At 43.1% G+C, this 27,533-nt stretch overlaps 2 protein-coding genes across 3 annotated transcripts in view; both read right to left on the bottom strand.

Moving 5' to 3' along the window:
• Positions 1 to 395: 395 nt before the first annotated feature.
• f110a (FAM110A) lies at positions 396 to 3,998 on the bottom strand. 2 transcript variants are annotated; one of them, XM_014135544.3, is made up of 2 exons: positions 2,455 to 2,535; positions 396 to 2,345 (listed from the first exon to the last, which is right to left on the bottom strand). In XM_014135544.3, exon 2 carries the CDS (start codon positions 2,145 to 2,147, stop codon positions 858 to 860), a length of 1,290 nt encoding a protein of 429 aa, XP_013991019.1. In that variant the 5' UTR covers positions 2,148 to 2,345; positions 2,455 to 2,535; the 3' UTR covers positions 396 to 857. The 2 variants fall into 2 exon arrangements, with proteins under 2 accessions (XP_013991019.1, NP_001133372.1); NM_001139900.1 differs by lacking the exon at positions 2,455 to 2,535 and adding an exon at positions 3,883 to 3,998 and having other exon boundaries at positions 400 to 2,345.
• Positions 3,999 to 4,878: 880 nt separating this feature from the next.
• Positions 4,879 to 27,533, bottom strand: part of LOC106567229 (uncharacterized) — a 38,186-nt gene continuing 15,531 nt past the window's right edge. Inside the window, exons 3-11 of the mRNA XM_082960046.1 lie at positions 20,477 to 20,660; positions 20,177 to 20,290; positions 13,316 to 13,453; positions 9,365 to 9,568; positions 8,454 to 8,640; positions 7,925 to 8,263; positions 7,351 to 7,659; positions 6,769 to 7,107; positions 4,879 to 6,679 (exon numbers count right to left, since the gene is read on the bottom strand). Coding sequence (XP_082816172.1) covers positions 6,201 to 6,679; positions 6,769 to 7,107; positions 7,351 to 7,659; positions 7,925 to 8,263; positions 8,454 to 8,640; positions 9,365 to 9,568; positions 13,316 to 13,453; positions 20,177 to 20,290; positions 20,477 to 20,660 — 2,293 coding nt within the window. The 3' untranslated portion in view covers positions 4,879 to 6,200. The remainder of the gene's footprint in view (positions 6,680 to 6,768; positions 7,108 to 7,350; positions 7,660 to 7,924; positions 8,264 to 8,453; positions 8,641 to 9,364; positions 9,569 to 13,315; positions 13,454 to 20,176; positions 20,291 to 20,476; positions 20,661 to 27,533) is intronic.

The raw sequence follows: 27,533 nt of genomic DNA, 5'->3' as shown, positions 1-27,533 counted from the left end.
TTGTTGACAATCCCACAGAACAACCCTGGCCCTTTGAAAGTGAGAAACTCCTGCCAAAGTACATCAACCCAGTGAACCCACCCATGAAGCACTAAAGTGTTAACACAAAAAGGTGTTTGAGGAAACGGTAGTCCAAGAGGATGGAGAACCAAATAAGTGCTTCTGATAAATCAAATCATTGTTTCACATTGTCATTAATCATGAGTTGCTCAAGTTCAAATGGAGTAAAAACACACTAAGCCAAATGTTCAACAGAAACTTCATATTGAATTGGACTCCCATGACCTCGTGAAACTCTCCTGTAATTTCACCCAGTCAGTCCCACATACCTTTTCCCGCCCCAGCTACACCCCTCGAAAACAGAGAACATGAATGATGAACACACACACCTCAGATCAGTTTACTTTAACATTGTTAATGGTATTTATTTAGAAACAGATCATCTGAACAGACAGTAACAAAGCAATCAGACAGCAGCACAACCAAAAATAAAGACTTGTAAGCCCCAGTATGAGACAAAAACAAATATGTTGATGTATTTCTCATAAAAAAACAGAACACAATTCTGATAACCAGTCAAATTACAAGTAAGTTATCTTTGTTGTCAATTAAGGTGAAATGGGTGGTAGTACAAAGTACCAAATATCTTGCACAAATGATGTCCAACACTATCATACTACTTTAACAGACAACATTTTATTTCACTATTAGTACACATCAGTCCATTCCTTTCATTTTCATTGGTTGGTTTATACGGCAGTCAGACTTCTCCAGTTTTTTTCTCTGTACAGGAATTATGTTTAGAGTGTACCTCCATGTTTTTCTCCCCCACCTCTATTTACATCAGTCTCATGGCCCTACATGTTGGTGCTCCTCGCAGTATCCTTGGATTGGCGGATACCATAAAGCCACTTGATCACTCTGGCGTTCCTCTCAATGACCGAGACACCATAGGGAGCCGGCTCTGCAGGCCCACCGTTCTCTTCTTCCTCTTCACCCTCATGTCCTGCACACTCTGACCCAGGAGCACTGGCACTGCGGAACTGTGCAAGGGACACAATGTCCGAGCCCGGCCCCTTCAGCACCTGCACCTCCGAAGGGTCCAAACCACACAGGTTGAAGAAGCGCTCCAGGTCAGTACTGGCCCGGGAGTAACGGTCACTCATGTCTGATTTGGAGCGGGTCAGAGAGGGCCGTTTCCTGGAGCTACCAGAGGACGGGCGAGTGACCGATGGGGAGGGCGGAAGTACAGGGTAGCTGACTGGTAAGTGAACGGGGGTAGACGAGGAGTTGGGGGTTGGGGTGTGGTCTTGTGGTGGAGGGGCTGGGACTGGTTTAGGAGATGCAGGGCCTGGTGCATAGGTAGTTCGGGGGTGGAAGAGACGAAGAGGTGACATAGCGTTGTGGATCTGGGTGTGTGGATGCAGAGCCATGGGCTGCAATGGGCGATGCATCTGATGCCGTGCTCTGAAAGGCTTCCTCACTGGCATGGTATGGTGGTGTTGGGGTATTACGTCCACTCTACGTATGGTCACTGCAGCTGGACATCCAGAAGGACTTAGTGGGCCAGAGGCATTTATCCTTAATTTGACTGGGGTGGACCATTCAGGGCAGGGGGTTGGGATCCCCTCAGCAGCCCCAGCAGAGAATGGAGAGGGACAGGGAGAGATGTTAGTGGTGGTGGGGCAGTCAGGGGCCTGACTACTCTCCACTGGGTCCATGGTGGGGGAGGTAGGGGGAGTTTCAGCCTCACCCACCCCATTGATCAGGTTACTCAGGTGCTCCAGGTCCAATGGGGCACTCCCTTGCTGGGTGTAGTTAAAGCGAGGCGGTTGGGTCTTACGGGTTGGCCGCAGTCCGGTAGCTGGGGACATCAGAGGTTTGCGCATGACAGGCGGAGGCACTTTTATTGGCTGCTGCTTGGAGGGGGCCACCTGACTCTTGACGTATTTAGCCTTGTCTGCCGCCAGCCTCTCCACCGCGCTCTGCCTGGGCTCAGCTGCTTCCGCTGTTCTTGGTTGGAGGAGGAGGCGGTTTGGCATGAGTATGCGGTTGGGGTTGGGCATCCCAGCAGCCCTCACCGGCTGTGCCAGGACAGGCTGGGGGGTCTCCACAGGCATGCTGGAGATGGGAGTGGGGGGTAACATGGGTGGGTTGTCCTTGACTCCCGTCTTTCTCCTGCTGTTTTTGGCCACCCAAAGTCAAACTTCTTTGGATGCCATCCGTCCAGGATCCTACTGTCCCATGAAAGTTGACAGGATTTTGATCTTGGCTGATATGATTCCGTCTTCGTCCAGTTCCCACGGGATCTCACTTGAACCCTGGTGCCCTAAAGTCTGGATGTTCTGTAGAAAAAGGAGAAACAACATCACACATCAGACAGCAACTTACACACCATCAGATATATGTCAGAGGAAAGAGACAAAACATCAATCAATATAAATTCACAGTTACCTCAGACAGAGGGAGAGATACAGAGATACTGCACCAATGTAACTGATACAGCAACTCACACTAAGCACTATAAAGTGCTGTGGTTGATTCAGGGATATTGTAAGTCAACAGTATAATGGCTCCTCCCCCTGCACCCACAAAACCCCAGGATGCAGCCAATCACAACACAGAATGTTATACATCTGAATAGAAAAGGGGCGGGTCGGATGCAGGCCATTGGCTGTGGGTCCAAACATTTAACAATTACACCTAGCACCCATCGATCTCAAGAACATAACACAATAAACTTCCACACTTCATTTTCATTCATTGTAAGGCCAGTGAAAAGCCTGAGCTTGAGAGAGGACTGAAGAAAAGTGGGGGGGGGGGGGGCTCACCAGCTGTCAACAAACTATTGTTTGGAGGAATACCCAGACACACACCCCAACAGCTGTTAGAGGGGAACAATGCCACACCATCTTTAAATAAAGCTCCCAGTTGCTAGGGGGTTGTGCTGGGCTTGCTCTAGACTTCAGACCCTAGGGTTGTCTGGTTTGTATTTCTGAAACCGTAACACTTGACCCACCCATCTAGGAGTTGACTGTAGTCAGTCATCAATTCGCTATCTGAATATTTGTTTTGCTTAGAAGAACACACAGTACATTTGCTGACGATCAGTGAACACAGCAACAAACATTAACTTGTGTAGCTGGATACAAGGGGGTTGGGTCAGGGAAATAATTCCACGTATCTGACCCTACTGGGGAACAAGAAGCTAAGCGTGTAGGCCTGTTATTAACTTCTAAAGAGATTCCTATTGTGTGGTGTCATGCACCGTTGGTAGATAAAGTGCAAAGGTATCAATGACAAGCCAGTACTCATTGCTTTATGAAAGAGGAAGAGTGAGTTTAAAATACACCACACTAACAGTCTGTGTGACAGACACATTCTCATTCCACCTCAAGCAACAACTGTCTCACTGCACTCTCACCTGCATGGCCTTATCTCTTTATCTCAATGTTGCTTCTCCTCTCACTCTCACACTCCTACTGTACACACAGTACAATGCAGGTCAGTGAGGGCAGAGGACATTCTATTTTATTAGGCTAAGTTCTCCAAGTACAGTACTACTGAACACAAAGTTCTGTAAAGTGCTATGTAAAATGAACATACAGATCCTTCTCGTTCAACCCAGGCTCAAGTCTCAGCTTGTTCCATTTAGGAAGGAAAACCACCTAACACCATGGGTTGAACCAGGAGGTGAATGAGAAAAGACTAGTAGAAACTTACAAGCCAGGTATATACATGAAACTGAAAGGACCTCTCACACAGTCAAGGCCTTATAGACGGTCTTGTCCTAGTGTTCTTTGATCCTGTTTGTTTGAATGCGTTGGTTCCTAGGACACACACACACACTTACTCAGGCTTTACATTCCAATGAAAACTCACCTTTAGAGTGGAAGTAGAATCTTACAGGTCCCCAACGGAACTCTAGGCCTCTCTACAGCTCATCACGCCACAAAGGATAAGAACTGTAGAAATGTACTGTAGCGTGTGAATGTGTTCCAGAATAGAAGGGAGCAAGCAACAGACCAGCCAAACCTGTCAGACGACTCATGTGCTGCTGCTGCTCCTCCTTGTTCTACTCCCTCCCCCACCTGACTACACTGACCAATCACTCCTACATAAGGAAGTAGACTGGCTTCTTCTGTCACATGACAGTTTATTTTCCTCGAATGATTTATTCTTCAAAGCATGCTGGTGTTTGTAATAATAAACCCGTTAGACAATAACAGACCCATCTCTGATCAGAAGCCTTCCTCTGAAGAAGGTCAGTGTGTGGACCATAGACTGTACAAAAGACCATTGTTGGAGTTAGTTGTCAAAATGAAACATAATATTGAAATGAATGAAACATACACTGAGTGTACAAAACATGCTTTTTCCATGATAGACTAACCAGGTGAAAGCTATGATCCCTTATTGATGTCACCTGTTAATGAAGGGGAGGAGACAGGTTAAAGAATGATTTTTAAGCCTTGAGACAATTGAGACATGGATTGTGTGTGTGTGCCATTCAGAGGGTGAATGGGCAAGACAAAAGATTTAAGTGCCTTTGAACAGGGTATGGTAGTAGGTGCCAGGCACACCGGTTTGAGTGTCAACAACTGCAACGCTGCTGGGTTTTTCGACACTCAACAGTTTCCTGTGTGTCTTAAGAATGGTCCACCACCCAAATGACAACCAGCCAACTTGACAACTGTGGGAAGCATTGGAATCAACATCAGCCAGCAACCTTGTGGAACGCTTTCGACGCCTTGTAGAGTCCATGCCCCAACGAATTGAGGCTGTTCTGAGGGCAAAAGAGGGTGCAACTCAATATTCTGAAGGTGTTCCTAATGTTTTGTACACTCAGTGTATATTCAGATATGAAATGAGAAATTGTAGTTTTCAATTAATTTATTTCTCCTAGTACAAAACTTGCAGAAACTGTAGTTTCCTCACAATCTCTGAAAAGTGAAAGTTTAATCAAAGTGTTTTACGTTTCAACAAAAAACATTGAAAACAGGAACCAGCACCCAAGAGAATCATAATAATAACTAGACTTGAAGTAAATGTGTTTTGATCTAAAAATCAATGAATGTACTCAATTTCCTTTTTTGAATATCATATGCTCACATAGGGAGGCTTTACATCAAAGTGAGAACTTTGTATATATTCTTATTCTATTGTGTTACCATTTCCTTTTTTGCTAATTTTTCTTACTTTTTAACTCTGCATTGTTGGGAAAGGGCTCATTAGTAAGCATTTCACGGTACTGTAAACCTGTTGTATTCAGCGCATGTGACAAATACATTTTGATATGATAGGTTGTCAAAACATACACACATGAACATACACACCAACATTCACAGTCCAGGTTAGTGTGCACATATAGTCTTTGAATCTCACTGTGTGGGACCAACACTCTGTTTTGGTACTCACTTCTCTCACAGAATATTTAGCCAACTATTTGGTTGAACAAATATTTCCAATCATTATTCTCATAAAATGTGTAACATTGCATATAACACTCAAAGTAAAAAAAAAAATGGTATGCTACAAAAATATTAAAAGTCAGAATCTTAGTTTATATCGACCTTGGTGAAATAATGTGACTGAACACTGCCAGCACATTCTTTTCTGAAGAACTCTCTAATGTTCATGTTTGGAAACAGAGAGTGAGCGAGCGAGCGAGACAAATGCCCATGAATACCCTCAAAGAAATGTAGAATCTGAGAAGGAATCCTCAAATCTTTAATCTACATTAATGAGATTATCTTTCTATTTTTGAATAGGACTAACTTCCCACAATAAATGCTTACATGTTTATACTGGAATGAGCGTTCTCTCTCCACAAATTCACTTGAATATAATGTAAAGTGAATTTCTTCACATTTCTGAGTAAATCCTATAACATACACTGCGGGAACACAGTGACATTTTCTTACAGAACTTCCTAGATGGATGCCAGATTCACTCTACTGTGCAAAAAAGCGCCCGAAACAATATACAAAACATAACATTTTTATTTTTGATCTGATCCCTCTAATACATCTTACAGCCAGCCAGTCACTCTCTCTGTTTCCTCTTGCCTTCCTATAGTATAGTGGTTTAAGTCTGCTGGATAGGAGTATTGTATTCAAAGTATCCCCAACATGTTACAGATTAATATTGGATATTGGCTTGATCGTTGAAAAACAGAACTTTCACTGTGAGGGTCAAACTTAGGAGATGGCACAGTTCTTGTCTTTGTCCTTTGCACCAAGGCCATTGGCCCTTCTCTTCCTTCTCAGGCTGTTTCTCAACCCCATGTCCTTCTCTCCTTCCTTCTTTCCATCCCTCTCTCCTTCCCTCTCTCCATCCACAGACTGGGGCCTGTGGGTTAGCTGGGGGGGCAGGGGGATAGGCTGCCCCAGGAAGTAACCATCTTCCTCTGAGTCTGAGGAGGAGGAGCAGGTAGAGCAGGAGTCCTCATGTTTGTTGTACTGGGTTGGCTGGAGGTTGAGTAATGGGGGCTCTGTGATGCCAGGGGAAGAGAGGGAAACACTCTCCCTCTCTCGTCTCCTTTCTAGAGCATCCAGACGGGGCCTGTCCGGCTGAGAGTGACGGAAACGTGTCTCTGTGCCTAGGTGGAGAGTGGAGTCGGAAGCCACACGGCCACGGTTCCACCCCCGCCGTAAACTACGATGTTGGTATGAACCATCTGTGAGGAGACGCAAAAAATGAAAGACGGTTGGCATTTGTGATGAAAAGAAAAAGAGAACGAAAAAAAAAGTTGTCTCTGTCTCTTACCCAGTAGGTCCATTTGAGGTGGAATGCCCTTCTGCATATGTAATCTGCTCCCAAAACCTCCATCCTCTTCCTCTGCCTGTTCTTCATCCCCCTCTCTTCTCTCCTCATCCTCCTCCACAGAGTAGCTGCAGCTGATTGGCTCTCGGAAACTGACCCTGGCTATCCCACTTCGACTTGATTGGGGGCTAGGGTCAGGGGGGATTGGCTCTGGTTGGTGCAGACTTGGCCTGATTATCAAATCACAAGACTTGGGTTGAGGGGGCGGGAGGGGCAGAGGGTCAGCAGGACTGGGATGGTTTAGTGATGCAGGTAAGGAGGAGTTCCTCGGGGGAGGAAACACTGGGAAGAGGGAGAGAAAACAAATAAAATACCTCCATTTATAAATAAAAAAAGCAAGGGATACAATTTCTGTTCAATCAACTCACAATAACAGGAGGTGAGTAAGACTTGGTTACAGATTTATAGAATACTATTCAACTCTTGCTTGTGGCCAATTTTATCTAACAGAGCACCACAGTTAACTTTTTCATTCTGAACAGTCCCACTTTAACTTATGATGCATGTTATTGCCTTGTGTAATACCTTGCATAACTTGACTACTTCTCTCCACACAGTTCCCACAGTCCTTTGCAGTAGACGTTCCTCTACTGAAACTGGTAAGGGGTTGCCCCGCATAGCCATTGGGCTCTCCTAAAAACTCCAGACTACTGCCTGGATGCTTGCCACAATCTCCAGGGTGCAAACTGCTGAGTGATTGGTCGACAGGACAAGATGGTCCCCAGTTATTGGCTAAGTGACAATGGGGAAGGGGAGAGTAGGACCCTCTGAGGTTTGGATGACCGTTGAGTGATGGGGGGTCTCCATTCGGAACATTAGTAGAGATGTGAACACCTGTGAGACAGATGAAATGAAGAGAAAACACACCTTGTTTAAATAGAAAAGCCTATGTAATCTTCTAAAATCTATTGTTTTGAGCATGTGATCAAAGTTACTTTGGATAAAAGAGCCTGCTAAATAAGTAAAATAATCTATCTTATGTTTGTATGTGTATGAGTATTACAAAGCTGTTACATGCTGGGGAAATAAAAAGGCTCAGGCATGACCTACATAACATATAAATGCCATCTGCATCTATGTATGTACAGTAAGCCCCTACGTCTATTTTCCAGTGCAGCATGAATGCAGACTTCTCCTGGGACAACAGGGATGTTGGCTCCCTCCGGTGGTTGCTGTGGGGAGCAGCGCTGCGGCTGCTGGATCTTCTCATCTGTCTCACAGCGTCTGTGCTGCGGATGCCGGCTCTGGAGGGCTGAGTCACACGAGTCTGAGTTATCTGGGTCCTCTCCCAGGGAGCAGGACCTGGAGCAAAAGATGAGGCCCCCACGTGGGAGGAAGGGCCGCCCCAGCAAGGGGAGCCGACAGCGGGCACAGCAGAAACACGACTTGGCAGCATGCCAGTGCTGGCCCTCATAGGTCATTTGCCCCTGGTCTATACCTGGAAGACAAAGCGGGTCTAAGAAAATTGTCTGTGTGTGAGTGTATATGGATTTCTCGATGTGTTAGTGTGTATGTAATTCTCCTTGTTTGAGTGTGTATACTTCTGTGTGAGTGGTTGTATATTTCTCTCTGTGTAAGTGTGTATATGTTTCCCTTTGTGCAAACATGGACCTGTGTTGTTTCAGTACCTATGTGTTCCCCACAGGTGTCACAGTACTCTGCATAGAGGGACTCATAGCAGGAGCAGCAGTACGGCCGGCACGCTCTCATGATGTACCGCTGTCCCCCCAACGCTGCTTCACACTCAAAACAACAGAAGTGCTTCATGTGCCAGTGTCGGCCCTCTGCCTCCGTACACTCATCAGCTAGAATGATCTGCATTTCAGAAAGAGAGAAGGAGAGCGGGAGAGAGAGAGAGAGAGAGAGAGAGAGAGAGCAAGAGAGTGATTGGAAAAAAGGGCAAGAGGCTCAGCAAATCACGTCACTATTGAATATTTCTGGTTTATGTGGAATGACATCTCTGTTTCTCTGAAAGACTGTCTTTACAGTGTGACAGGGTACATCCACTAAGGACTTGTGAAGGTCAGTCATGACAGACCTATTAGTCTACTTCAACTAATCTCTTAAGTCAGAAATACCAAGGGTCTAAACAAGAGTCTGTGTGGGTGTGTGCGCAAGTGGAAGAGCGATTTAAAAGGTGTTTGTGGAACAACAACATATGGCTGGCTCATTGAGGGACTAGATGTTCCTCTAGGGTCTACAGGCATGTAAATCAAATAAAGACACACTTTCCCAGCCCCGAGTACGAGTCTGCCAAAGATACAAATCTCCTCATAAGAGTCAGTGTTAGAACTTTAGAGAGTGACGATTTGAAAAATGTAGATTTGTAGACAGGGCAGAGAGTGTATAAGCAGAGAGTGGATACACAGTTTGGAGAGCTTTGTGGACAGCACAGTATATGAGCAGACAGCGTACATAGTATGGAGAGATTTGTTGAGAGGACAGGGCTGACAGTGCATGAGCAAAAAGTGGACTGGATACACAGTAAGCATATAATTTGTTGAACAGGGCAGAGTCATGACAGGGCAGAGTCAATCACCTCATCACAGGCTTGGCAGCGCGGTTTGATCCTCTCAGCGTGGTGCCTGCCACAGTAGATCTGTCCATCCTGGTAGAAGTAGATGAGGTCCACCAGCAGCTCAGTACAAGAGGCACACTGGAAACATTGAGGGTGCCAGCAGCTCCCGTGACCTGCCCGGCTGGCAAACACCGCTATGTCCCCACCACAGATCTGTCTGCCACACTGAAACACAGAGAATGACAGAGAGACAAAACAATAGGTAAACAAAATGTAAATGAGCATGTGAGAACACAAGTGTATACTTAACAGACCTCGGTTCAAATACATCCCAGCTCGCACATTTGGTTCCTTGGAAGTTGTGGGAACGTACATTTTTGGTTTCCCATTTGTTCTGGGAACGAAGCCATACGCTTTCTGATCAGTAAAACTGAACCTTTTTTTAAAACGCTCCGAGAACAGAACTAAACATTTTGCCTGTTCTGGGAACGTTTATTTTTAGGTTGCAGGGAGGTTCTGAGAACGTTTTACTCTGGTTCCTTGACAGTTTTCCTGGGAGGTTTTATTAACTCTCAGAACTAAAATGATAGGTTATTTGTAGGTTTTAAAAAAACAAAAACTTCACTGAAATGTTTCTATAAGACTTTTAATAACGCTGCCATCTTATTTTGGGTTAACTTTTTTGAACTCCAATAACAGATAGGACACATGGAAATTAATTTCCTTAGGCATTAATCATGTTAACACATACATTTTTATTGTGACGGCATCAGTGAGATTCAAATGTATAATCCTCTGTTCTCTATGCATGGAATTAGTTCACTGCGCCACCAGGACGGAGCAAGCCTGACATGTTTTTCGTCTATTCAAAAATACCCCATTTCAAAGGAAACAAGCACTCATTAAGATCAGGTGTGGCCAAATAGTGGGCGTGGCCAACACACCTGAACACACTTAACAAGAGAGGACAGAGAGTGTTTTGTTGATGCTGAGAACGTAATGTACATGTTTTTAAATAACATTCTTGGAACGTTCTCTGGAAATTAAAAATTGTCTTGTTTTTTTATGTAAAGTTTTCTTAGAGTTCTTGGAACAATTTGAGAACATGACTAAATATAACCATAAGGAAACGTTATGCAGAAGTACTGAAATTCCCACAGAAGAATGTAGTTTCTTGAAGTTCTCTGAACTATTTGAGACCATTCCCAATGTAAAACCATTTGGAGAACGTTCCTAGAACATTACCAAAATTGAAATTAAAATGTAACCATGTTTGAACTTTTAGGGAACGTTCTGTTAAAGTAATGCTAGCACGCATGGTTGATTCACAACATTGCCCTACTACGTAAACAGAAGACATCCAAGATGGAAAATTAATAACTTCAGCGGGGTAAGGAAATGTTCAGTCTAAAAGTAGCTAACTAACTAGTTAATTTATAACAAAACATACATTTGATTAGCTAGACGATTTCGAGTTGATAGCAAGCAAGCTAAAGTTTTAGCTGGCTGACTTTCTATGGGCTGAACAATGCAAGCTAACAGTTGCTACTTGCTAGCCACACGATCGTAACGTTTAACAGATTGCAGTTGTCTGATATGTCACTTGTTTAGTATTATGTTTTAGTATTATTAAGGTTTATTATAACGTTTTGAAAATGTGTGTGATGATTTATGTGCCTTATTCATGATGTTAGTGGCAAACGATGTCTGAAGTCCAACGGTTTATGCTAGCTACCTACTGTGTGTGTGTGTGTTTGTTTATTGCGGAAGGGCTGGCTGCAAACGGAAGGGCTGGGGCGGTCCTACGTAAAACAGTACATCATGATTAATTCAATTCAGAATGGGGATATCCAACCAGTGTATGGTGCTTTCCGTCTTGAAAAGGCACAGCGCCTTCATTATAGTTGCTTGGTAGAGACACAAAGCAGACGTTCCAAACTCTCAAGTCAAGGATGCAGAGAGGTATCAAAGTATCATGCACGATTCCCAGAAAGTTGTGGGAAGGATGTATGCAAAATAACCATAGGACAACCACACTCTCACCAAGATACAGTTGAAGTCGGAAGTTTACATAAACAAGTTTTAATGACTCCAACCTAAGTGTTTCAAACACTCCACAAATTTCTTGTTAACAAACTATAGTTTTGGCAAGTCGGTTAGGACATCTACTTTGTGCATGACAAGTACTTTTTCCAACAATTGTTTACAGACAGATTATTTTGCTTAATCACAATTCCAGTGGGTCAGAAGTTTACAAACACTAAGTTGACTGTGCCTTTAAACAGCTTTGAAAATTCCTGAAAATGATGTCATGGCTTTAGAAGCTTCTGATAGGCTAATTGGAATCATTTCAGTCAATTGGAGGTGTACTTGTGGATGTATTTCAAGGCCTACATTCAAACTCAGTGCCTCTTTGCTTGATATCATGGGAAAATCAAAAGAAATCAGCCAAGACCTCAGAAAAACAATTGTAGACCTCCACAAGTCTGGTTCATCCTTGGGAGAAATTTCCAAACGCCTGAAGGTACCACGTTGATCTGTACAACAATAGTACGCAAGTATAAACACCATGGGACCACGCAGCCATCATACTGCTCAGGAAGGAGACACATTCTGTCTCCTAGAGATGAACGTACTTTGGTGCGAAAAGTGCAAATCAATCCCAGAACAACAGCGAAAAACCTTGAAGATGTTGGCGGAAACAGGTCCAAAAGTATCTATATCCACAGTAAAACGAGTCCTGTATCGACATAACCTGAAAGGCTGCTCAGCAAGGAAGAAGCCACTGCTCCAAAACAGCAATAAAAAAGCCAGACTACGGTTTGCAACTGCAGATGGGGACAAAAATCATACTTTTTGGAGAAATGTCCTCTGGTCTGATGAAACAAAAATATTATTGTTTGGCCATAATGACCATCATTATGTTTGGAGGAAAAAGGGGGAGGCTTGCAAGCTGAAGAACACCATCCCAACCGTGAAGCACGGGGGTGGCAGCATCATGTTGTGGGGGTGCTTTGCTGCAGGAGGGACTGGTGCACTTCACAAAATAGATGGCATCATGAGGGAGGAAAATGATGTGGATATATTGAAGCAACATCAAGACATTAGTCAGGAAGTTAAAGCTTGGTCGCAAATGGGTCTTCCAAATGGACAATGACCCCAAGCATACTTCCAAAGTTGTGGCAAAATGGTTTAAGGACAACAAAGTCAAGGTATTGGAGTGGCCATCAAAAAGCCCTGACCTCCATCCCATAGAAAATGTGTGGGCAGAACTGAAAAGGTGTGTGCAAGCCACTGGGAATGTGATGAAAGAAATAAAAGCTGAAATAAATCACTCTACTATTATTCTGACATTTCACATTCTTAAAATAAAGTGGTGATCCTAACAGACCTAAAACAGGGAATATGTACTAGGATTAAATGTCAGGAATTGTGAAAAACTGAGTTTAAATGTATTTGGCTAAGGTGTATGTAAACTTCCAATTTCAACTGTATGTGCCTGGCTTGGTGTGTATTTCAGTATCTGGTATTTAAAATGCTTTTTTCTGTGTATTTGAGTCTTTTCAAAAGAGCCCAAAATAAGTATCTTTATTTGAGTATTTGAATGGTTATTTGTAAAAACCAAATAGTCTAACAAATTGTATTTGAGAGTATTTTAAAATACTTATTTCAAAAACTATTTTTAAATACCTGGGTTAAATGCATGGGAGTGTATTTGAGTATTTTAAAATACTTTACAAGTTTATTTCAAAATACATACAATTATTAAACTACTTGTATTTTCAAATAAAATGTGAAAACTTACTTCAAATGTGAAAATAATTGAGATATTTGAACCCAGGTCTGATACATACACCAAAAACCAGAGAATTCCCTAAATCCTCCTGTCTCCATCTCCCTGGTCCCTCACTCTCACTGTATCCATCCCACCCTAGTCTCCTTCCTGATCTCCCTTCCCTCAGCAGTATCCACCTGTTGGCAGATGGCTCCGGTCATGGTGACAGGGAACAGTCTGACCATGCCTCTGCCCAGGTTCTCTCTTTTCCTCTGCTGACTGAACATACGCAGCTCCTTCTTTTCCTCTTCATCCAGATGGTTACAGTATTGAGGCTGGAAACACAAAACACATACAGAAGTTATAATGCTGACTCCAGCAGAACAAACTAGTGAGGAACAAAACAAAACGACAGTACCAGTCAAAAGTTTGGACACCTACTCATTCAAGTTTTTTTTATTTTGTACTATTTTCTACATTGTAGAATAGTAGTGAAGACGTCAAACTATGAAATAACACATATGGAATTATGTAGTAACCAACAACAAAGTATTAAACAAATCAAAATATATTTTATTTGAGGTTCTTCAAAGTAGCCACAGCTTTGCACATTCTTGGCATTCTCTCAACCAGCTTCAGGAGGAATGATGTTCCAACAGTCTTGAAGGAGTTCCCACATAAGCTGAGCACTTGTTGGCTGCTTTTCCTTCGCTCTGCACTCCAACTCATCCCAAACCATCTTAATTGGGTTGAGGTCAGGTGATCGTGGAGGCCATGTCATCTGATTCAGCACTCCTTCACTCTCCTTCTTGGTAAAATAGCCCTTACACAGCCTGAAGGTGTGTTGGGTCATTGTCCTGTTGAAAAACAAATGATAGTCTCACTAAGCCCAAACCAGATTGGATGGCGTATCGCTGCCGAATGCTGTGGTAGCCATACTGGTTAAGTGTGCCTTGAATTCTAAATAAATCACAGACAGTGTCCCCAGCAAAGCACCCCCACACCATAACACCTCCTCCTCCATGCCTCACGGTGCGAACCACACTTGCAAGATCATCCGTTCACCTACTCTGCGTCTCACAAAGACACTGCGGTTGGAACCAAAAGTCTCAAATTTGGACTCATCAGACCAAAGGGCAGATTCCCACCGGTCTAATGTACATTGCTTGTGTTTCTTGGCCAAAGAAAGTCTCTCCTTCTTATTTTTTATTTTGTATTTAACTAGGCAAGTCAGTTAAGAACAAATTCTTATTTACAATGACGGCCTACCAAAAGGCCTCCTGCGGGGACGGGGACTAAAAATAAAAAATAAATACAATATAAACATAGGACAAAACACGTGTCACAACAAGAGACAACACTACATAAAGAGAGACCTAAGACAACAACATAGCAAGGCAGCAACACATGACAACACAGCATGATAGCAACACAACATAACAACATGGTAGCGGCACAAAACATGGTACACACATGATTGGGCACAGACAACAGCACAAAGGGCAAGGTAGAGACAACAATGCATCACAAATCAGCCACAACTGTCAGTAAGAGTGTTCATGATTGAGTCTTTGAATGAAAAGATTGCGATAAAACTGTCCAGTTTGAGTGTTTGTTGCAGCTCGTTCCAGTCGCTAGCTGCAGCGAACTGAAAAGAGGAGCGACCCAGGGATGTGTGTGCTTTGGGGACCTTTAACAGAATGTGACTGGCAGAATGGGTGTTGTATGTGGAGGATGAGGGCTGCGGTAGATATCTCAGATAGGAGAGAGTGAGGCCTAAGAGGATTTATAAATAAGCATCAACCAGTGGGTCTTGCGACGGGTATACAGAGACGACCAGTTTACAGAGGAGTAAAGAGTGCAGTGATGTGTCCTATAAGGAGCATTGGTTGCAAATCTGATGGCCGAATGGTAAAGAACATCTAGCCGCTCGAGAGCACACTTACCTGCCGATCTATAAATTACGTCTCCGTAATCTAGCATGGGTAGGATGGTCATCTGAATCAGGGTTAGTTTGGCAGCTGGGGTGAAAGAGGAGCAATTACAATAGAGGAAACCAAGTCTAGATTTAACTTTAGCCTGCAGCTTTGACGTGCTGAGAGAAGGACAGTGTACCATCTAGCCATACTCACAAGTACTTGTATGAGGTTACTACCTCAAGCTCTAAACCCTCAGACAGTAATCACACCTGTGGGAAGAGGGGCATTCTTCTTACCAAACCACGTCCTTTGTTTTGGAGGTGTTCAGAACAAGTTCAAGGGTAGAGAAAGCTTGTTTGACACTAAGAAAGCTTTGTTGTAGAGCATTTAACACAAAATCCGGGGAGGGGCCAGCTGAGTGTAAGACTATAATCTGCATATAAATGGATGGGAGAGCTTCCTACTGCCTGAGCTATGTTGTTGATGTAAATTGAGAAGAGCGTGGGGCCTAGGATTGAGCCTTGGGGATTCTCCCTTGGTGACAGGCAGAGGCTGAGACAGCAGATTTTCTGACTTTATACACTGCACTCTTTGAGAGAGGTAGTTAGCAAACCACTCCTTAGCCAGCCCACAAGAATGGAATGGTCTACCGTATCAAAAGTTTTGGCCAAGTCAATAGAAATAGCACCACAATATTGCTTAGAATCAAAAGGCAATGGTGACATCATTGAGGACCTTTAAGGTTGCAGTGACACATCCATAACCTGAACAGAAACCAGATTTCATACCAGAGAGAATACTATAGACATCAAGAAAGCCAGTCAGTTGATTATTGACATGTTTTTCCAACACTTTTGATAGACCGAGCAAATTAGAAATAGGCCTATAACATTTAGGATCAGCTTGATCTCCCCATTAAATAAAGGACAAACGGTGGCTGCCTTCCAAGCAATGGGAACCTCCCCAGAAAGGAGAGACAGGTTAAAAAGGTTGGCAATAGGCTTGGCGATAGGGGCAGCAACCTTAAAGAAGAAAGGGTCTAAACCATCTGACCCAGATGTTTTTTTGGGCTGAAGTTTAAGGACCTCCTTTAGCACCTCGGACTCAGTGACTGCCACATCATCAACCATATCATCAACATTAAGGGACATGGGCAGCTGTGAGGAGGAGGGTTTATTCTCCAGGTCTTTAACCGTTTTCCAGAACGTCTTGGGGTTAGACCCACAGAGAGAGTACTGCTCCTTAACCTGTTGGGGGTAGGGGGCAGTATTTGCACGGCCGGATAAAAAACGTACCCGATTTAATCTAGTTATTACTACTGCCCAGAAACTAGAATATGCATATAATTATTGGCTTTGGATAGAAAACACCCTAAAGTTTCTAAAACTGTTTGAATGGTGTCTGTGAGTATAACAGAACTCATATGGCAGGCAAAAACCTGAGAAGATTCCTTACAGGAAATGACCTGTCTGACAAGTTCTTGTTCTTCTTGGCTCTGTTTATTGAAAACTGAGGATCTTTGCTGTAACGTGACACTTCCTACGGCTCCCATAGGCTCTCAGAAGGCGGGAAAAAGCTGAATGATGTAATTCCAGCCACTGGCTGAAAAACATTAGCGCTTTTGGTAAGTGCTCTATCAGAGGACAATGGGACGGAGGCGCGTGCACGAGTCGACCCCGTGTTTTTATTTTCTCTCTCTTTGGACGTAAACACGCTTTCCCGGTCGGAATATTATCGCTTTTTTACGAGAAAAATAGCATAAAAATTGATTTTAAACAGCGGTTGACATGCTTCGAAGTACGGTAATGGAATATTTAGAAATGTTTTGTCATGAAATGCGTTGTGCGCGTCACCCTTCTTTACCATTCGGATAGTGTCTTGAACGCACAAACAAAACAGAGGATATTTGAACATAACTATGGATTATTTTGAACCAAACCAACATTTGTTATTGAAGTAGAAGTCCTGGGAGTGCATTCTGACGAAGAACAGCAAAGGTAATAACATTTTTCTTATAGTAAATCTGACTTTGGTCAGGGCTAAACTTGGTGGGTGTCTAAATAGCTAGCCCTGTGATGCCGGGCTATCTACTTAGAATATTGCAAAATGTGCTTTCACCGAAAAGCTATTTTAAAATCGGACATAGCGAGTGCATAGAGGAGTTCTGTATCTATAATTCTTAAAATAATTGTTATGTTTTTTGTGAACGTTTATCGTGAGTAATTGAGTAAATTCACCGGAAGTTTGCGGGGGGTATGCTAGTTCTGAACGTCACATGCTAATGTAAAAAGCTGTTTTTTGATATAAATATGAACTTGATTGAACAAAACATGCATGTATTGTATAACATAATGTCCTAGGGTTGTCATCTGATGAAGATCATCAAAGGGTAGTGCTGCATTTAGCTGTGGTTTGGGTTTATGTGACATTATATGCTAGCTTGAAAAATGGGTGTCTGATTATTTCTGGCTGGGTACTCTGCTGACATAATCTAATGTTTTGCTTTCGTTGTAAAGCCTTTTTGAAATCGGACAGTGTGGTTAGATTAACGAGAGTCTTGTCTTTAAAATGGTGTAAAATAGTCATATGTTTGGGAAATTGAAGTAATAGCATTTCTAAGGTATTTGAATAACGCGCCACAGAATTCCACTGGCTGTTACGTAGGTGGGACGATTTTGTCCCGCCGACCCTAGAGAGATTAAAGTAACTAACTTGCCTTCTGGATAGCCTGAGTGCACTTATTTCTCATTTGCCTGAACGATAGCCAGTCAGCCTGAGTATGCGTGTGCCGAGCTTCGTCAAATGCAATTCTTCAGGTGGGGTAACTCTGCAAGATCACAGTCGAACCTGGGGCTGAACCTGTTTTTAATTCTCATTTTCTTTATGGGGGCGTGTTTGTTAACAATACCACTGAAAATATCAAAAAAGAAGGTCCAAGTGTCTTCGACAGAGGGGATCAAGCTGATTCTATACCATTTTACAGAGGCCAGTTCATGAAGGAAGGCTTGCTCATTAAAGTTTTTTAGCAAGCGTCTATGACAAATCAGGACAGGTCGTTTCACTGAGCAGTCGTTACGAACACAGGCTGTAAAACAGTGATCACTAAGGTCATTACAGAAAACACCAGACTGATACCTATAAGGATTATTTGTGAGGATAATATCAAGGAGAGTAGCCTTTTCTTGATGTTTGGAGTCATGCCTTGTGGGATTGGTAATAATCTGAGAAAAATGTAGGTAGTGTAACGGTCGTCGTACGTAGTGGACCAAGGTGCAGCGGGTTGAGTGCTCATAGTGACTTTATTAGAACACGTAAACAAACAAGAAAACGATCAAACGAACAGTGTTGCATGCTAACACACAGCAGTACAACAACAACTTCCCACAAAGGGACAGGTGAAACAGGGCTACCTAAGTATGACTCTCAATCAGCAACAACGATGTACAGCTGTTCCTGATTGAGAGCCATACCAGGCCAACACAAAGAAATACACAACATAGAAAAACCATAGAAATACAAAACAAGAACATTACCCAAAAACCCCGGAACACTTAAATCAAACACCCCTCTACATAAATACATAAACCCCAAACCACATAAAACAAATACCCCCTGCCACGTCCTGACCAAACTACAATAAACAATAACCCCTTATACTGGTCAGGACGTGACAGGTAGTCCCATTGCTTTAGGACTTGGTCAGGTGGTTTAAGCATGTCCCAGTTTAGGTCACCTAGCAGGACAAATTCAGACTCAGTATAAGGGGCCAGGAGAGATCTTAGGGCAGGTAGGGTACAGGCCGGTGCTGATGGAGGACGATAGCACCCAGCAACAGTCAACAAAGAGCTATTTGAAATTGTAATGCTTAAAACCAGCAAATCAAATTGTTTGGGGACAGACTTGGTGGAGACACCCGAGCACTGAAGGTGATCCTTGGTAAAGATTGCCACTCCCCCACCTTTGGAAGATCTGTCTTGCCGGAAAAGGTTATAACCAGAAAGGTTAACATCAGTATTCAAAACTCTTCCTTAACCACGTCTCTAATGACCAACACATCTGGATTGGAGCTGTAAACCCACACTTTCAATTGATCAGAGCACAAGTTAGAATTGGGGCTAGCAACAATAGATGGGCCAGGTTGTACATGCACATTTCCAGATATCATCAACAGTAATACAATCAAGGCACGGCATAGGACAGGGAGAGCTCTGCATTGCTGGTTTATGACATCTGAATGTTACAAATGTCCTTTAGTAGTAGTTTCTTTGCAGCAATTTGACCATGAAGGCCTGATTCACAAGATCTCCTCTGAACAGTTGATGTTGAAATGTGTCTGTTACTTGAACTCTGAAGCATTTATTTGGGCTGCAATTTATGAGGCTGGTAACTCTAATGAACGTGTCCTCTGCAGCAGAGGTAACTCTGGGTCTTCCTTTCCTGTGGCGGTCAGTTTCATCATAGCGCTTGATGGTTTCTGTGACTGCACTTGAAGAAACTTTCAAAGTTCTTGAAAGTTTCCGGATGATGGACTGTTGTTTCTCTTTGCTTATTTGAGCTGTTCTTGACATAATATGGACTTGGTCTTTTACAAAATAGGGCTATCTTCTGTATACCACCCCTACCTTGTCACAACACAACTGATTGGCTCAAACACATTAAGGAAAGAAATTCCAGAAATTAACTTTCAAGACACACCTGTTAATTGAGATGCATTCCAGGTGACTACCTCATGAAGCTGGTTGAAAGAATGCCAAGAGTGTGCAAAGCTGTCATCAAGGCAAAGGGTGGCTACTTTGAACAATTGTTTAACACTTTTTTGGTTACTACATGATTCCATGTGCTATTTCATAGTTTTGATGTCTTCACTATTATTCTACAATGTAGAAAATAGTAAAAAATTATAAAATATCTATTTTTTAAAAACTGGAATGAGTAGGTGTGTCCAAACTTGTGACTGTTACTGTACATTACAGCCCAGAGGCTAGGGAAACCAAAATCTCACACAGACATGCAGTACAGTATTAAAGAATAGTTATAATGCTGAGTCAGAAAAGCATCACAGAAAACAATCATATTACAGCCCAGGGGCTTTAGAACAACCAAAACCCCACACAGAGTTACAGTATTAGCGACTGTTACCTCACTGTCGTGAGCTGGTAGCTGGTGGAGGAGCTGTTTTATGCGGTACCTCTCTCCTGAGCTGTTAGCATAGGGCACTCTGTCCTCCGGGATACAGCTGAAATACTGATACACCTGCATTAAAACAAGCATGTTCAGACACACACTTCTTTGAGAGGGGCTGCGAGGCAATTTTTTTTTTACCCTGTGTGTATGCAAATAAGAATGAGTGTTGAAGTTTAAACATACAGGTAACTGTCAAAATAATGGAAACGCATGAGTAAATGAGCATTGCCAAGTATATTGAAAGCTGGTTCTGACCTGTTCAGGCTTGAGTCCAGGCGGGACCCAGGTGTACTCCTCGGAGGCACAGCCTGAGTCGTCGTCGGAGATGGAGTGTCTCTGGAGGTCTGAGACCAGTTTCACCATCATCCTCTCCAGCTGGCCCGGCACTGTCCGCACTGCATGCTCCTCACGCACACACTTACAGTGCACACAGATCTTCCTGTGGATGAAAAGAGTGATGGTGGGAACAATGCATGGCAACCAGAATACTACACAGATCTTCCTGTGGATGAAAAGAGAGGAGGACAACAGGTCCAATACATGCAACACCCACCAAACTAAGATATTTTTAACACATCCTACTATCTAATCATAAAAACATGCCATTGATTGCCAACCGCTCCAATAGACTCATACACATGCCCACAAATCTATAGTGTCAGTAGTCAAGTATTCCATGGCATGAACATACTTTGCGTTGGATACATGATGTAATTAGCAAGCCCACAAACATTCTTGAGCATGACTCAATATGACTCCCTGCATTACAGTCACGCATTACTAAGACAACAGCAGGTGTTCATCCAAGGAGAGGCACATCACAAACTCGGACACACAGACCCAGTGAAAATACTCACTGCGCAGAAGCGAAAACGAACATGTAGTCAAACTGCAAACTGACATGCACACCCGCATTCAGTGTAACAGTGACACGGTCGGACACACACCTAACTGGATGAGGTCGCTGACCGTTCTCCGATTACCTGATGAGAGACTGACCCCTGCTCATTGAGGGGTCATATTTAACACCTTGTCACCTATGGTAAACACACTGGTACGTCTCATTTCTTCTTGAATCAGACCCTGCATATCAAAAGGAAACTCCACTCAAAAACGATCTTGATGATGCGTTTTACAATATCTTAACCTGACTGCTGACATGCAAAACATTTTGGGTCTGTATCAGAGGACTAACACAAATATCGACTGAGTGGATTTTTCCTTTAGGATTCCCACCATTGCTCTATCACTCCGCTGAGCTAGCAGGAAATGAGGTCACTGATGTAAGCCTGGGCGTCCCACAGTGGTTAATACAGATGTAGGATCTTAATTTGAGTCAGTCTGCTACAGCAGAAAAATGATCCTGCAGGAACAGGAAATGCTTTTTGTAAGGTAAACTTACGTCTGAAATTTCTAAGTGAAAAATTACACATTTCAGAAGCCTTTTTAAACCTCAAATACACCACAAGTTTTAAATGACCTGCATTGCAGAAAAGTTTATCCTGCAACAGGTTGATTAAATTAAGATCCTACATCTATAGCAGGAGGAGGAGGAAGACACCAGCTCTGGGATGTCATATCTTTCCTCAGAATCAATCTGTAATTGGGCCTGTCTGTATGTGGGATTGATCATGGGAGAAAGGTTTTGTACAGTACGTGTTAATGTATGTGTAAGCATTACGTGTGTGTGGATGCATCAGTGTGTTGGCTGCTGCATATACAGTATCTCTCTGGCTCTTGCGTGATTGCATAACAAGCCCTCAGCTGGTATTTGTGGCTCAAGGCCTGTTCCTCAGGCACAGATGGAGGACAAAGCCGCTTTGCTTAGACACACCCCAGCCCCCCCACCCCTTAACTCAGCCATAACCAAAACACCAGCTCTAAACACACCCACTCTCTCTCTGACCAGAGGTCAATCCTTTCATGTGGATAAACATCATTCACCATCAGCCAGTCCCCTGTTTTAAAGTCTCCCACCCCATCCTTACTACTATTACCTTCCCATTAAAATATTAAACTGTTGGGCTTTCCTGTCCGATCTTTATTCTGCTGCTATTCAGTCTGCTGATACTATGATATCTATGCTTTAGCTGTACATTTACTTTTGTTCCTAAATGGATTGCTTCCATCACTGGCTGCCGTAGCTCCTTATAAGGCCAGGTTGTAGTGCAGCAGGTCCAGTATAAATCATGGTAAACTTAGCAGGTCACCTCAGGGTAAGCCATTCTGGCAAGACTCACTAGCCACAATCTGGCCCCAGCTGTTGTCCTCAGAGCCTTTGTACACTGTACATGCATGCATGTAAGAGGCACAGTGAGACACCGTGTGTGTGTGTGTGTGTGTGTGTGTGTGTGTGTGTGTGTGTAAGTGTGTGTAATACAGATGACTTCCAGCATGCAGGCAGCAGGAAAACCACTACAGATGTACCAGGAAATGTTATCCAGCCACCCACCAACTACTCAAAATGACAGGGAGGTTTATCAGTAAAATAAATCAGAAAAGAGTTGTTCAGAGTATAGTTGCCAAGTCCAACATTAAACCTAATTACATCAGCCAGAGCTAGAGAGCAGTTTCTAAACCAATTTATTTTAAATGATAAGGACTGTGTGCAAATGGGCTTGAGTGTTATTAACCTAGTTGTATCTTCTTGCCAGCCAGGAAAGACATCTAGCTGGCCATTAAGAGTATATTTAGCTATGCTCAGATGGAATGCCAGGAGGGCACACACAGCCTCATCAGCCACACCCAGCTACTGCCACCAAGAGGGCCTCAGAAATTACCAGCATCGTTACTGTGGTTACAGAGCATGAGCAGATGCTGATTTGATCTGTTTAGCTTGTAATCCGTGTTACGCCTCTGTGTCAGCGCACTGTGGCTGTAACAGTTGTTGTTGAGGCATCTTTCTTTGTGTTGATGTGTAAACAGTGAGACTGGTGGTGGATAATCCCATACATGATTGACTGATGGGCAGTAGGATACAGTAAAGCAGTGTAGGCTGCTTTTCTACTCTGCTCCTGGGGCACATCACAAACTAGTACTATACATTTAGATAAACAATACAGTATATACACACTTCTTATATCCTCTACAAAAATAGCGTGTGAAGAATCCATGTCAGGGATGTGCATCTTTCAAGACGATTCCCTGTAACTCAGTTGGTAGAGCATGGTGTTTGCAACGCCAGGGTTGTGGGTTCTATTCCCACGGGGGGCCAGCACAGAAAAAAAATGTATGAAATGAAATGTATGCATTCACTACTGTGAGTCGCTCTGGATAAGAGCGTCTGCTAAATGACTAAAATGTAAATGTAAAAATGATTCGATTTATATGGGCTCCGATATGTGATTAAAAAAATAATATATACAGTATATCACAAAAGTGAGTACACCCCTCACATTTTTGTAAATATTTGAGTATATCTTTTCATGTGACAACACTTAAGAAATGACACTTTGCTACAATGTAAAGTAGTGAGTGTACAGCTTGTATAACAGTGTAAATGTGCTGTCCCCTCAAAATAACACAACACACAGCCATTAATGTCTAAACCGCTGGCAACAAAGTGAGTACACAAAAGTAAAAATATCCAAATTGTGCCCAAAGTGTCAATATTTTGTGTGGCCACCATCATTTTCCAGCACTGCCTTAACCCTCTTGGGCATGGAGTTCACCAGAGCTTCACAGGTTGCCACTGGAGTCTTCTTCCACTCCTCCATGATGACGTCACAGAGCTGGTGGATGTTAGAGACCTTGCACTCATCCACCTTCCGTTTGAGGATGCCCCACAGATGCTCAATAGGGTTTAGGTCTGGAGACATGCTTGGCCAGTCCATCACCTTTACCCTCAGCTTCTTTAGCAAGGCAGTGGTCGTCTTGGAGGTGTGTTTGGGGTCGTTATCATGTTGGAATACTGCCCTGCGGCCCAGTCTCCGAAGGTAGGGGATCATGCTCTGCTTCAGTATGTCACAGTACATGTTGGCATTCATGGTTCCCTCAATGAACTGTAGCTCCCCAGTGCCGGCAGCACTCATGCAGCCCCAGACCATGACACTCCCACCACCATGCTTGACTGTAGGCAAGACACACTTGTCTTTGTACTCCTCACCTGGTTGCCGCCACACACGCTTGACACCATCTGAACCAAATAAGTTTATCTTGGTCTCATCAGACCACAGGACATGGTTCCAGTAATCCATTTCCTTAGTCTGCTTGTCTTCAGCAAACTGTTTGCGGGCTTTCTTGAGCATCATCTTTAGAAGAGGCTTCCTTCTGGGACGACAGCCATGCAGACCAATTTGATGCAGTGTGCGGCGTATGGTCTGAGCACTGACAGGCTGACCCTCCACCCCTTCAACCTCTGCAGCAATGCTGGCAGCACTCATACGTCTATTTCCCAAAGACAACCTCTGGATATGACGCTGAGCACATGCACTCAACTTCTTTGGTCGACCATGGCGAGGCCTGTTCTGAGTGGAACCTGTCCTCTTAAACCGCTGTATGGTCTTGGCCACCGTGCTGCAGCTCAGTTTCAGGGTCTTGGCAATCTTCTTATAGCCCAGGCCATCTTTATGTAGAGCAACAATTCTTTTTTTTTCAGATCCTCAGAGAGTTCTTTGCCATGATTTGCCATGTTGAACTTCCAGTGACCAGTCAGTATGAGGGAGTGTGAGAGCAATGACACCAAATTTAACACACCTGCTCCCCATTCACACCTGAGACCTTGTAACACTAACGAGTCACATGACACCGGGGAGGGAAAATGGCTAATTGGGCCCAATTTGGATATTTTCACTAAGGGGTGTACTCACTTTGTTACCAGCGATTTAGACATTAATGGCTGTGTGTTGAGTTATTTTGAGGGGACAGCAAATTTACACTGTTATACAAGCTGTACACTCACTACTTTACATTGTAGCAAAGTGTCATTTCTTCAGTGTTGTCACATGAAAAGATATACTGAAATATTTACAAAAATGTAACGAAAAATACATTAGACAAAAGACTTTACAATTGACATAAATGTATAAACATTAACATGTAGTGTGCATGTGTGTGCATCTATCAGTTACACAGATGCCAGCACATATAGTACACACAACAAGTAGGTCACATGGGGAGAGGCCGTTGTGCCGCGACATGTTTTATTTGTTTTTTTGAAACCAGGTTTGCTGTTCACTTGCGCTATATGAGACGGAAGGAAGTTCCATGCAATCATGGCTCTGTAGAATACTGCATGTTTCCTTGAATTTGTTCTGGACCTGGAGACTGTGAAAAGACCCCTGGTGGCATGTCTGGTGGGATAAGTGTGTGTGTCAGTGCTATGTGTAAATTGACTATGCAAACAATTTGGAATTTCCAGCACATTAATGTTTCTTATAAAAACAAGAAGTGATGTAATCAGTCTTTCCTCAGCTCTTAGCCAAGAGTGACTGGCATGCATAGTATTAATATTAGCCCTCTGATTACAATTAAGAGCAAGACATGCCGTTCTGTTTTGGGCCAGCTGCAGCTTAACTAGGTCTTTCTGTGCAGTGCCATAAGACTGGACAATAATCAAGATGAGATTAAACTAGAGCCTTGATACAATACAGGATTTTTTTTGGAGGGGGGTGGGGTTGAAACGAGTCGGTGAGTATCGATTTGATTAGAGAACGAATCGATGCGATTAGATGCACTAAGATTTTTTAAATTCTAAATTAAAATCTGCTGCTGATGGATCTCATGAGCTGGGCCTGAATTATGTATGTGTGCCATTCACCCTCTGAATGGCCAAGACAAAAGATGTAAGTGCCTTTGAACAGGGTATGGTAGTAGGTGCCAGGCGCGCCGGTTTGAGTGTGTCAAGAACTGCAACGCTGCTGGGTTTTTCCACACTCAACAGTTTAACGTGTGTAACCAGAATGGCCCACCACCCAAATGACATCCAGCCAACTTGACACAACTATGGGAGTCAACATGGGCCAGCATCTCTGTGGAACACTTTCAACACCTTGTCGAGTCCATGCCCCGATGAATAGGGGTTGTTCTGAGGTGTTCCTAATGTTTTCTACACTGATTGTTTAAAGCAAAACTACCAAAACTATTGTTGATGGTGAACCTGAACAATAAAAATAAAATCTATTGTAAGCCCTGTTCAGCAGGTAGCCTATAGCCAGATGAGAGTTGTCTCCGATAACTCACTTTTATTCTGGTAAAACACAATATTCAACAGGGCATAGATAAGTGTTGCTTCTGACCCTCTCCTCGCCCCAACCTGGTCTTGAACCAGGGACCCTCTGAACACATCGACAACAGTCACCCTTGAAGCATCGTTACCCATCGCTCCACAGAAGCCGTGGGAACAACTACTTCAAGGTCTCAGAGCGAGTGACGTCACTGATTGAAACGCTACTAGCGCACCGCTAACTAGCTAGCCATTTCACACCGGTTACACTAGCAAATTACATAGGTTGTCACTCAACTCATAAATTACTTGCTACCATTACACATCGCAAATATACAATATATATACACACATATATACATATTTTATTTTAGACATTGCTTTTGTCAAATAAACCTGGGTCAATGGAAACATGCCTAGTGACTGTCAACACAATACATGCTTAGTTTGACACTTAGGATGCATCAGTTGTTACAAAATGCTATTTTCAGAAGGTAGAAAGAAAGTAATATGAGCAACAACAAAAAAAAACATTTCATTTGTGATTCGTTACATTGTAATCGATTTTCTGACTGATGCATGCTACATTTGGATTGGTTTGGGGTCCGCGGACCGATGCATTCGTATCTTAAACATTTGAATCATGGACCGATGCGTATCGGTGAATTATTACATCCCTACAAAACACTATCCATTAGCTTGTGGTACTCTTATCTAGTCTTATCCACTGAACATAATCTACTTCCCACTGTGAGCTAACACATTAACTTTCACTTGTATGTTCTATGAGCGAGTACAATTAGTGGCTACATTCAACAAAACAAATGAGTAAAGGAAGAAATAAAGCCACTTTAGCTTTTGTCAATAATGTCACAAAGAAATTTGTGAACGAATCATTCTTAGTTCTGTCAAATCAAGATGAGCATAATTGATAAAAAACAACTCTGGTGGATTATCAAGTACTTCTGTTTGGACCAATTAAAAAGGATGACATTCAGAGCAGCTCTTGGATTAGCTGCAGGCCTCAAAGAAGTACAACATCATAACAGCTCATCTAACCTCACTTTCAATCACTCCAGGATGACCTGTCAGTCAAATGATCCCACCAAAAAGGCCCTTTGCCCTTAGATCTGTGTTAATTCGCCTCGC

This window comes from Salmo salar, chromosome 13 (genome assembly GCF_965601325.2).
Source record: "Salmo salar chromosome 13, fSalSal1, whole genome shotgun sequence".
Classification (NCBI taxonomy): Eukaryota; Metazoa; Chordata; class Actinopteri; order Salmoniformes; family Salmonidae; genus Salmo; species Salmo salar.
The sequence above is the reverse complement of the archived record's forward strand: the minus strand, read 5'-3'. Positions and strand labels throughout refer to the sequence as shown.

What these genes read in the sequence shown, in the direction of transcription:
- f110a (NM_001139900.1), bottom strand. Translation starts at nt 2,147, where the DNA reads ATGTTACCCCCCACTCCCATCTCCAGCATGCCTGTGGAGACCCCCCAG.